The following is a 12,100-nucleotide window of genomic DNA, read 5'->3' on the forward strand; positions in this document are numbered from 1 at the left end:
GAGAAAATAATATTAATAATAAAATTTCCCCTCAAAATTCCAACTTTGAATTGTTAACTGGCTTCACTGCAACTCATAGCAATTTTCACTATCTTCTTCAGCTAAAAAAACCCTCACTATCCAATAGTGTAATCTTTTCTTTATAGTGAAAAATATTTTGAGAATTATAATGCTTAAAAAGATACACAATGTCTCAGTATACTTCCTCATTATTAGCATGCTAAAATTATTCTAGTTGGATAACTTGACAATCTCATTCTTAAATTTTGGCATAACTCACCTGAGAGTGTTTCTTTAAGTACAGTTTTAAATCCAGTTATTCGCAGTTTTTGGGAAGCACTTCCATGACATCTGTGTTTGAATGTTGTAATTTACCTTTTCCATTCTATTATGGCCTATAAAGAAGTCTAAACATTGTACACACTTTTGTCTCATATATTAGGTGGACTGAGTCTTTGGGAAGGTTTTATATTTTTAAAATGGTAGAGAATACAGAATCATTTCTGAAGATTTTTTTTTTTTTAACAATCTTGAGACCATCAACTATTTTCAGATTACTTTTTGTTTTGATTTTTGTGTATTATCTAAACCTTTTATAAACTCAACATACAGGCTGTGGATTAAGGATTATAACAGGAATTCGAACAATAAAGGAAACACTAATACAGGTATTGAAGTCTTCAATACGTGGCAATAAGTCAATGTTAGTGACAACTCCACTTATTCCCCATCTGAGCTTCAGTTCTCATTTCCAAACGTCTGGCAGACACTTAGCTGTCCTGGCAGCCTCTCAAATTTTACATGTCTAAAAAAAGGAGCAAAGGTCATTATTTTCCTTCTAAACTCAGCATGGATACAGAAGGCAAGGAAGCAGTTAGACAGTTCAACCGAGGATTATCTTCCTTATTTCTGTCATTGTGGCACCACTTTTCTCAATGCTGCCAAAGCACAAAACCTCAAATTTACTGCTGCCCAAACTGGCTCACCATCCCCAACTCATGTTCAGTGAGTCTTGAAGCCTCATTGTTTCTTCTCACCTTAAATGTCCTTTGAAATCAATCCTTCTTTCCATGTTCTCTGCTACCAATTATCACCAGGAAATTGGACTGCAGAGCCTCATAATCAGTCTACTCTCCTGTCTCTTTTCCCTAACCATATTGTACACAGGTTAATTTTCCTAAAATCCCAGTATCACTGTATTCCCTACTAAAACACCTCTGATGGTGTTTCAGCTTCTGCAGAATAAAATTCCCTCCCTAGTCTGGTATTTCAAGTGCTCTATAGTTATTTCCAATCTATCTTTCCAGCTTCATCTCCAAGCACTCCTTATAGCAACGCTTGGTTCCAGCCCCCAATAATCCTTCCTCCTTCCCTTTCTTCTACATGACTTCTAAGCCCTAATACATGCCCCCTTTCCCCTACTTCCACCTATCCAAATTGTACTCACTCACTAAACAATTACTGTGGAGGCATGTACCCATTTCCCCCAGAACTTTTGCTTTTGTATCCTCATTATAGTCTCTCCCTCTTTTAAACTCTAAAAAAAGAAATGGTGTGTCTCACATATTTGGAACATAGTACCATAATGTATAAATATTTTCATCTGTTCTTTCCTTCCATCTACCCATCCTCCTCAACTATCACTGCATCCTTTAGAACGGTAAACATGTTTTACACGTATTTGTTGTTGTCGAGTGTGTTAGTTGGGTCTGTTGAAAAGCAGAGGCCAAGACAGGATTAGAGGTGCAAGAGAACTATTTCGAAGGGAGGAGAAGGTAGGGAGAGCTTTCAGACCACGACTCAGGCCTGATATCTGTAGAAGCAGAGAAGAAAGGGAGGAGTATTGGGTAGGAAGTCTTGAGCTGCAGCAGAGTTCCCAGAAGGGTTCAGTCATGCCAGTGGGGAGTCCTTGAGCCAAAGTCACCCACTGGAGGAGTCCTGTGTCTTGCTGGAACAAGCCTGACTTAGCATCCCTACTCTGCTCAGTCACTGACAGGCCAGGGAGTGTGGCCTCAGGGCAAATCCAGTGGCGGACCCACAGGGGCAGGAGAACTCAATCAGTATCTTATGGCGGCCACACCACAGGGTCTGGCACAGGTATTATTGATAATGTATGAAATGTTAAAATGAATGTATAGTGGGTATTGAACGAAAGGAAACTGAATCAAATCAAGGAACACGAAACCAAGGAAAATAAAATCAAAACCAACATTGTGTTATTTTAAATTGAGCAAATTCAGTACACGAAAATCTGGATTTATAAAAGGATTAGATTTTGGAAAAAGGAATTACTAGAACAGGGGACAGCAAAGTTATTCTGTAAAGAGTCACAGAGTAAATATTTTAGGTTTTGTGGGCCACATGGTCTGTGTCGTGACTATGCAACTTTGCTGTTGTAGCAGGAAAGCGGCCATGGGCAACAGGCAAACGAATGAGCATGGTTGTGCTCAGATACAACTTTATTTACATAAACTGGCCCTGGCCCTGGGACAATTTGGCTCAAGGACCACAGTCTGCTGATCCCTGCCCTAGAGAGTTTCTTTAAATCATAAATATCTCAAGTACGTTTAAAATATATGTATAATTTACTTCTAATTTTTGTAGAACACAGACTATGTAATGTGAGAAATTTGTCAAATAATGTGGACTTTTTAAAAAATGAAGTTCTCCTACTGATAAGAGCAATATTGCCTTGAGTTAAATCAAATGTACAGCCATTAGAGGGGCTGGCTCCGTGACCGAGTGGTTAAGTTCGCGCGCTCCGCTGCAGGCGGCCCAGTGTTTCGTTGGTTCGAATCCTGGGTGTGGACATGGCACTGCTCATCAAACCACGCTGAGGCAGCGTCCCACATGCCACAACTAGAAGAATCCACAACGAAGAATACACAACTATGTACCGGGGGGTGTTGGGGAGAAAAAGGAAATAATAAAATCTTAAAAAAAAAAAAAATGTACAGCCATTAGAACAGTGCACGGGATCGACCGACAGAAGTGAGAGAATGTTACTACTCGTATCTATTTTGTACTTAAAGCATATGACTTGATTTCTAATTAACGACAAAAGAATTTGCACTGCAATTACTCTAGAGCAGAGTTTCTCATGTTCCACAGTGTTGTGAAATCAACTTACTAGGCCATGACCAACACTGAAAAAAAAAAAAAAAGACACAGAAAACACCATTGCATAGTGTGTGTGGCAAGAGTACTACTGTTACGAAACTTTTACTTTAGGGTTATGATGAAAACATAGTTTTCTGAAGGCTGGGATCAAACAAGCTGGAAAGGGATGGCTCTTTTATGCAGTCACGACTATCCCCTGCCTGTCAGCGGCAGGGCGTGAGGAGGCAAGCATCGCTGAAGGAAACAGCCTACTGGAAGTCACGAAGCTCATTCTTCCAGGCTCCCATGGTCCCTCCTTGTATTAGAGCATGACAACACAGTACTTTACCCTAGTTTTCTGTGGTTGAACATTATTGAAAGATACCACAACATGAAGAAAGTCTCCAAGTCTGCAGAAGAACAACTTTTCGGGGCATTGTCCAGAATCTCAGTCTCTTTGTTTTTCAATCTTTCTCTTGTTCCTTTTTTTTTAAACAATTGTGTCATAGATTCAATCAAAGAAAGTATCCCATTGTTTGATAATCCTTGTCATATACTGAGTTGGTGGAGTCTGTTTCCCCTAAAGAACTTCCTTTTAACAGTAACTATTTACTGAAATATCATGTACAGAATAGTTATTTAAAGGTACTAATTATTGCCAAATATGTTTTAATAACCTAAAACTTCACAAATAATCTTTTTTTTTTGAGGAAGATTAGCCCTGAGCTAACATCTGTTGCCAATCCTCCTCTTTTCGCTGAGGAAGACTGGCCCTGAGCTAATATCCGTGCCCATCTTCCTCTATTTTATGTGGGACGCCTGCCGCAGCATGGCTTGACAAGCGGTGCATAGGTCCACACTCGGGATCTGAACTGGTGAACCCTGGGCCGCTGAAGCAGAACCTGAGAACTTAACCATTGCGCCACCAGGCTGGCCCACACACATCACTTTTACGTAACAAGTCAAAGTGTATTTTAGTTATATATTTTGAGCCAAACGAACACCTTATTTCCTTTCCCTTTTACTTGGCTACCATAGAAGCCAGGACTAAATCTGAAGCTTGAGTAATTGTTTAATCATTTCTGCTTTTTAACACAATGACTTCTTTCTCTATAGGACTTCTGATCTCTATTTCAGTTACTCTAGATATGCCTACTACAGTATGCCAATTAAATTTATATTGCTGAAGTCCTTAAATCCTTTCTTGAAGTTGATAGGATTTAGATTATAAATATATAAATAGCAAACAGGGTAGTCAAATGGCCTTACTATACAATTTAAATGTGAAGTGATTTTCCATATGACAGCAATAGACTTGAGGGCAACACGATAAAAACTGTTAAGGAGAAACTTTATCTTTCCTTAAACTTTTCACACTGAACTTTTTAAAAAAGCTGGTATTCTTTTTACTTTCTGCTCTGAATGGACTCTTGGAGGACCTGGATATTGATACAAATTGTTTTCTTTTTTTGTTCCTGCCCTCTATCATAATATAAAATAACTTTAGAATCTAAAAAATAACAATAAATTAAAATTAGCCAAATGCATAACAGATTTCCCCCCCAATACTAATTACAGATTGGAACACGAAGCTTACCTCCTCACGGGTCTCAGGTGGCAAAACATTTCTGAATATATACGTACGTCAACTCCCAGGCATCCATTAATTGCTTAAAAAGTTAAGCAGATACCAGTAATGAACAAGTGGAATTTGAAATTAAAAACTTTACCATTTACATTAGCACCCCCCAAAATGATATACTTAGCTATAAAATCTAACAAAATATGTACAAGATCTATATGAGGAAAACTACAAAACTCAGATGAAAGAAATCAAAGAATTAAATAAATGGAGAGTGATTTTACGTTCATGGACAAGAAGACTCAATATTGTCAAGATGTCAGCTCTTTCCGACTTGATCTACAGATTTGATGCAATCCCAATAAAAATTCCAGGCAGTTATTTTATTTTGACAAACTCATTCTAAAGTTTATCTGGAGAGGCAAAAGGCTCAGAATAGCCAACTCGATATTGCAGAACAACACAGCTGGAGGACTGACACTACCTGACTTCAGGCTACAGCAATTAAGACAGTGTGGCACTGCTGAAAGAGCAGGCAAATAGCTCAGGGGAGCAGAACGGAGAGCCCAGAAATAGACCCGCATAAACATGGTCAACTGATCTTTGACAAACGAGCAAAGGCAATACATTGGAGCAAAGAAAATCTGTTCAACAAATGGTGCTTGAACAGCTGGGCATCCATGTGCAAAAAAATTATTGTAGTCACAGACCTTACACCCTTCACAAAAATTAAATCAAAATGAATCATAGACCTAAATGTATATAAAGCTGTAAAACTCCTAGAAGATAACACGGGGAAAACTCCAGATGACTTTGGGTATGTTGATGATTTTTTAGATACAACACCAAAGGCATGATCCATGAAAGAAGGAATTAATAAACTGAGCTTCACTAAAATTAAAAATTTGTGCTCTGCAAAAGATAATGTAGAGAGAATGAGAAGACAAGCCACGGACTGGGACAAAATATTCGCAAAAGATATATATATCTGAAACAGAAGTGTTACCCAAACTATACAAAAAAATCTTTAAAATTCAACAATAAGAAAATGAACAATCTGATTAAAAAACAGGTCAAAGACCTGAACAGATCCCTCAGGAAAGAATATATACAGATGGCAAATAATCATATGAAAAGATGTTCAATATGATACATCATTAGGGAATTGCAAATTCAAACAACGAGATACCACTACACATCTATTAGAGTGACCAAAATCCAAAATACTCACAACATTAAATGCTGGTGAGGATGTGGACCAACAGGAACTTTCATTCACTACTGGTGGGAATCCAAAATGGTACAGCCACTTTGGAAGACAGTTTGGCATTTCTTACAAAACTAAACATACTCTTATTACACAATCCACCAATCAAACTCCTTGGTATTTACCCAAATGCAGTGAAAACTTATGTCTACAAAGAAACCTGCCCACGGATGTTTATAGAAGCTTTATTCATAATTGCCAAAACTTGGGAGCAACCAAGATGTCCTTCAGTAGGTGAATGGATCAATAAATTGCAGTACATCCAGACCATGCAACACTATTCAGCACTAAAAAGAGAGACATCAAGCCACAGAAAGATATGGAGGAAACTTCCAAAGCGACAGTAATTAAAACAGTATAGTACTGGCGTGAAAACAGACACCAATGGGACAAAATAGCCCAGAAATAACCCATGCACATATGGTCAATTAATTTAGAAGAAAGGAGCCAAGACTATACAATGAGGGAAGGACGGTCTCTTCAATAAATGGCGTTGGGAAAACTGGACAGCCACATGCAAAAGGATGAAACTGGACCATTATTTTACACCATACACAAAAGTTAACTCAAAATGGATTAAAGATTTGAACATAAGACCTGAAACCATCAAACTCCTGGAACACATAGATGGTAGGCTCCTTAACATGGGTCTTGGTGACGACTTTCGAATATGATATCAAAAGCAAAGGCAACAAAAGCAAAAATAAACAAGTGGGACTAGGGCGAACTGAAAAGCCTCCGCACAGCAAAAGAAACCACCAACAAAATGAAAGGCAACCTACTAAATAGGAGAAGATAATTGCAAGTTATATATCTAATAAGGGGCTAATATCCAAAATATAAAAGGAACTCATGCAACTCTATAGCAACAAAACAAGCAATCTGATTAAAAAATAGGCAGAAGATCTAAACAGACATTTTTCCAAAGGAGACATACAGATGGCCAACAGGTACATGAAAAGATGCTCAACACCACTAATCATCAGGGAAAAGCAAATCAAAACCACAATGAGATATCACCTCACATTTGTTAGAATGGCTATTATCAAAAAGATAAGACATAAGTGGTGTCACGGATGTGGAGAGAAGGAAAACCTTGTACACTACTGGTGGGAATTTAAATTGGTGCAACCACTATGGAAAACAGTATGGAGGATCCTCAAAAAATTAAAAATAGAACTACCACATGATCCAGCAATTCTACTTCTGCACATTTACTTGAAGAAAATGAAAACATGAATTTGAAAAAATATATGCCACCTTATGTTCATTGCAGCACTTACAATAGCCACGATATGGAGACAACCTGAGTCCATCAATTGATGATGAGTGAATAAAGAAATTGTAAAAAAGAATGAAATCTTGCCATTTGCAACAACATGGATGGACCCTGAGGGCATTATGCTAAGTGAAATAAGTCAGAAAGAGAAAGACAAATACCGTATGATCTCTCTCATAGGTGGGATATACAACAAAACAAAACACACCCAAGCTGATAGATACAGAGAACAGACTGGTGGTTGCAAAAGGCAGGGGGTGAGAAGTAGCAGAAATGAGTGAATTGTTTGGGTTTTTTTTTTTAGTTTAAATAAATTAAACATTTTTTTTTGAAGCCATCAAGCCATGAAAGAACATGAAGGAAATTTAAATGCATATAACTAAGTGAAAGAAGCCAATCTGAAAAGATTATGATTCCAACTATGTGACATTCTGGAAAAGGCAAAACTATGGAGACAGTAAAAGGATCAGCGGTTGTCAGGCGGGGAGGGAGGGAGGGATGAATGGGCGGAGCACAGAGGACGTTTAGGGCAGTGAAACTACTCTGTATGATGCTATAATGTGGGTATATGGCATTACACATTTGTCCAAACTCATGGAACGTACACCACCAAGAGTGACCCCTAATGTAAACTATGGACTTTGGGTGATAATGGTGTGTCAACATCAGTTCATTGACTGTAACAAATGTGCCACTCAGGTGTGGAAGGCTGTGTGTGTAGGGGGGCAGGGGCTACACAGGAACTCTCTGTACTTTGATCAATTTTGCTGTGAACCTAAAATCTCTCTAAAAAATAAAGTTTATTTTTTAAAAAAGTTAAGCAAATAAAAGGGGGGAAAGATTTGAATCACATGAACTTTTCCAATAATTTAGATTTTAGCAAGACATTCAACTACATTATGGTCTCCATGTCAACTGAGATAGTGATTTAAAAAATCCTATGAGCAGTCCTTTATTAAAGTCTTGAAACGCCACATTATTCACACAATAATCACCAGGTAAAAAATTCTTTTTCCCTTTACTTAGCAAGCTCTGAGCTTTCTCCTCTCCATTATTCCATTCTTACAGAGAACTGCTGAGCAGCATATTCTCTCAAAACAAACCACTTCAGGGCTAAGGTCCTATTCTGTCAAATCTTAAGCAATGAAAATACCTAAAAAAAAATTTTCATGATGCAGTTAATATATGTAATGAAGCATAAATGCCATTAATAGAATGATGGAAACGTATTTTAAAGAAAGATTAGGAATTACGTTTTAAAGAAAGTGCATTTTCAAACAACAATGCATTCCTCACTTTATTTTCTCATTGAATCGTGCGGCAAAAGTCTCTGGGATACAGACTGTGTTTATAGGTATTCATTTAAATGTTTAAAAAAGTGATTTTATTTGACCTTTTATTTACCTTGATATTTTGTTGAGACAAATACACGTATCTAGGAAATATTCCTACTAATTTGAATATTTCTGGGACCAAATGGAGATACAGTGAGGAAAAAAAGAACCATTTGGACTATTTAAAGGTTCAATGCTACCTGTGATGGACTGAATTCTCACTAAACTTCCTCATGAAGTAACGGGAATAATCTAGACTTACTTAAGAGAGCACAGATACAAGGCTGAATGCTTGCAAAGACTAGAAGGATATACATATGCAATCTTTAACTGGCTATCTCTAAGTGGTAGAATATTAAGTGCTTTAATTCTTTACTTATTTCCTAGTTAATTTACAATGAACATGTGACATATATTCTTAAAAATTAAAAAAATGCTTTTAACATACAAATTAAACTGCTTCAGAGGAGAATAGGGTGCTCTCATTTGCTAGTGAGAAACAGTGTGAAAGCCTGCGGCACCCAGGTCAACTGCAGGGTTCCTGTCTTCAGACAAATTCTTACACGAGTGGTTCTTGTACATATTGAAGGTAGCTCCCTCCCCTCCCATTGAGAAAAGGCCTCTGGCGTGCGACAAGATAACTAAAAAGGTTATACTGTCTTATCAGACTCAGGAGGCATTCCAGGTTCTTGATTCACCCAGTTCATCAACAGGTATTTATCAAGCACTTAAGTGCCAAGCTCTATGCAAAGTATTGGGAATAGAAAAACATTAAGACAATTCATTTCTCCAAAAACTTACAGTCTAGGAGAGAGGGAGGGAGTGGAAAACCAGACACAGGTAGATAACTACCAAACAATGCAGTAAAGGAAATAATACAGCCATGGAGAGTATTATGGGAAACTCCCAGGTGCTACAGTTAGAATAGGGGGCTCTGGAAGGTCTTTTCCAAGGAGATGGTGTCCTCTTTGGATGGAGGGTGGAAGATACGAAAGGACACAATTCATTTACAAACCATTGTAAGTGGGTGCTGTAATCCATTTAATAGTGATGTTAACTTCTATTTCATAAAATGAAAATTTCCGATTTTAACCTAAATTATGTGCTAAGTGAGGCATTAAGTCTTCCGTGAAGTTTCAAATCAAACTTGATAGAGATATCTAAATTGGTGGAAAAACCTAATTATGGGTTATTTAAGAAAAACTGTTTCGTTTAAATTACTTTTGATAGATACAGAAACAGTATTTGCCAAATAGAGGTCCTAGGATTGATCTTTGGCCATTTGGCACAATTTCTATTTGGAAGTAACTTATTTTAACAAGGTTAATATCCTCAGGCTACTCTCATTTAAAATGTGACTTCTCTTAGTAACTATCTTGTAAGGATTTAAAAAGCAGTTTGTTCCATCAGGGAGGGATAAAAGCAGGCAATTTTTCATTTCTTTTCAGTTGAATACTTCTTAGGGAAAGGAAAAAGGCAAAGAAAAAGCAAAAGCAGGAAGTCCTACTAGATAAATTAAATTACAGCTAGAGCGAAACAGCTAGATTCTTTAGCTTCCTTTTCTAAATCTTTTGCTATGAGATTTGAATCATAACAATTGTCTATAAGTCAGACTTCGGGGAGCTATTATAGTCGGAAACAACACAACCTAAACCGTCTTCGGTTTCTCCTCTCAAGTTAGAACAGATGCGAAGCGGATCCTCCCGGCCCCTGGCAGCGCTTCAGTTCAAAAGTTAGCACGTCGCGCTAAGGTGACTCCGCGCGCTGCCTGCCCGGACTCCTCTTTCCGCCCCGATCGGCCTGAAGGCACAACGGGAGCCCCTCCCCACCTGCTTCTTACAGTTCTGGCAAGGGTCCGCCTCGAGGGCTTCTTCCGACTTGTTCCACCTCCCACCCAGGACAGGGAGGGAGGACCGCCACTCCTCCCGCAGGGCTGTGCGGGGGCGCGCTCGGCTGTGCGGGGGCGCATGCGCACCGGGGCGCCGGCCCAGCCGACGAGCGCGCGCCACAGGGCCCGGCGGTCCCGCCCGCGCTCGACCCGCTTGCGGACAGGCTCCTACCCGCAGTGCTCTCTGAGCCCCCAGCCCTGAAATCTCAGCCCGGCGGGCACTGCTCCATTCGTCCATCCGGCGCCTCCCGCGGCGGGTCGCTCGAGGCGGGTACGGGCACCGGGACCGGCTCATTGGCTGAAGCGTGCCAGGCCTTCCTCCCTGGAGCGCCTGCGCGCGGCAAAGCCGCGGGTTAAAAGCCTTGGCGGGACTCTGCCCGCGCTGACGTCAGCGCCCAGGTGACCGCCCCGCCTTCCCTGCAGCTTTGAAGCCCCGGCCCCTCTGCCTCCTTACCGCCCGGCCGGAGGGGCTCCGCGCTCTCCGCTGAGAGCTTTAGGAGGCGCGAATGAGCACTCCGAGATAGAAAGGAGTAGGCCGGAGGTAGTCGGAAAAGGACTGGGCCGCAGGTGGCGGGGCCTGGCCCGAGGGTCAGGAGGGAGGGCGGGGAACGAAGGGCGACTGAGCACGCGCCGGATCCTGGAGCTGGAGGACGAGGAGCGAGGGCGGCTGGAGGACGCGCGCATGCGCCCGGCCGCCCCACGCCTCCCCCTCTCCGCGGTCTGGGACCCCCCCCAGCCCCCTGGGAGGGGGCGAGGCTGGCTCAGCGGATCCGCCCGCAGAGCTCAGGCCTCAGCAAGACTCTCCGTTGAGAACTGCAGATTTTAAAGGTCTTATTGAAGTATGTCCTTTGGTTTTCCTTACATAAATATAGCTGATTTTTAGAAATTTCTCTTATCCAGTTTGCTTTTTTTTTCGACTTTGGCCCCTTCAATATCTGGCTATTTTCAAACCTTAAATATTCTCCACTATCAGCTTGAGTTTATTACTATTAGCTTTATTTCGTTCCTGTGACATTGATTACTCGTAGAAACTGCTACAGATGAAATTAGGCAAATAAGTAACTGCTCTTTTCCCTTTTCTAACTTTTGGCATCGTTGACTGAGGCAAAAAAATTACCTCCATTTGTTCCAGTCCTAAAGGCTCTTCTCATTAGAAACAATCTGGTCACTTATGATCCATTCCTTCCAATCCCATTTTTCCTAAAAGTTTATCATAAATTCTCGCATCTTCATCCTTTCAAATACATCCTTGCCACGAGCATCTAAACAGTCTCTAATTCCTTTCTTCGGGTTTCAGGCACCTCTTATAGAACAGGCTAATTGATAACTGCCTACTGACCATTCTCCACTTGTCCTCAAAGGCACTTCAAACTGATGGTAGTAATCTCCAAACCTAATTGAGTTCCTAGGTGCCGCATTTAAGTGATGGCAGTTACAGTCATCCAGTTTGCTCATACCAGAGAACTGGGCATCTTTCTTGACGTCTCCCGCCTCGCTTCCTTTATCCCATTCCTGATAGTATTCAGTCCACATTTTATCATAGTAAGGCAGTTTGCTAAGTGCTAGGATTTACCTTTTTTAGTCTTGTGAGGTTATAGACTTATTCCAGTGATGCTGCATTACCATATTTTGGGGATTCCTTTAAGAAATA

General features: G+C 40.3%; 1 protein-coding gene across 6 annotated transcripts in view; it reads right to left on the reverse strand.

Annotated features, from left to right (window-relative positions):
- The window catches only part of TCAIM (T cell activation inhibitor, mitochondrial), a 45,975-nt gene extending 34,848 nt beyond the window's left edge, over positions 1 to 11,127 (reverse strand). The window contains exons 1-2 of one of the 6 annotated variants that reach the window (XM_014852479.3): positions 10,904 to 11,127; positions 4,697 to 4,769 (exon numbers count right to left, since the gene is read on the reverse strand). In XM_014852479.3, the coding sequence (XP_014707965.1) occupies positions 4,697 to 4,725 (29 nt within the window). In that variant the 5' untranslated portion in view covers positions 4,726 to 4,769; positions 10,904 to 11,127. Of the gene's footprint in view, positions 1 to 280; positions 410 to 4,696; positions 4,770 to 10,390; positions 10,853 to 10,903 lie in introns of those variants that run through there. The other 5 variants (XM_014852477.3, XM_014852476.3, XM_014852478.3 and 2 more) reach the window with 5 other exon arrangements.
- Between the last annotated feature and the right edge of the window lie 973 nt (positions 11,128 to 12,100).

The sequence above is a fragment of the Equus asinus genome, chromosome 21 (assembly GCF_041296235.1).
Source record: "Equus asinus isolate D_3611 breed Donkey chromosome 21, EquAss-T2T_v2, whole genome shotgun sequence".
Classification (NCBI taxonomy): domain Eukaryota; kingdom Metazoa; phylum Chordata; class Mammalia; order Perissodactyla; family Equidae; genus Equus; species Equus asinus.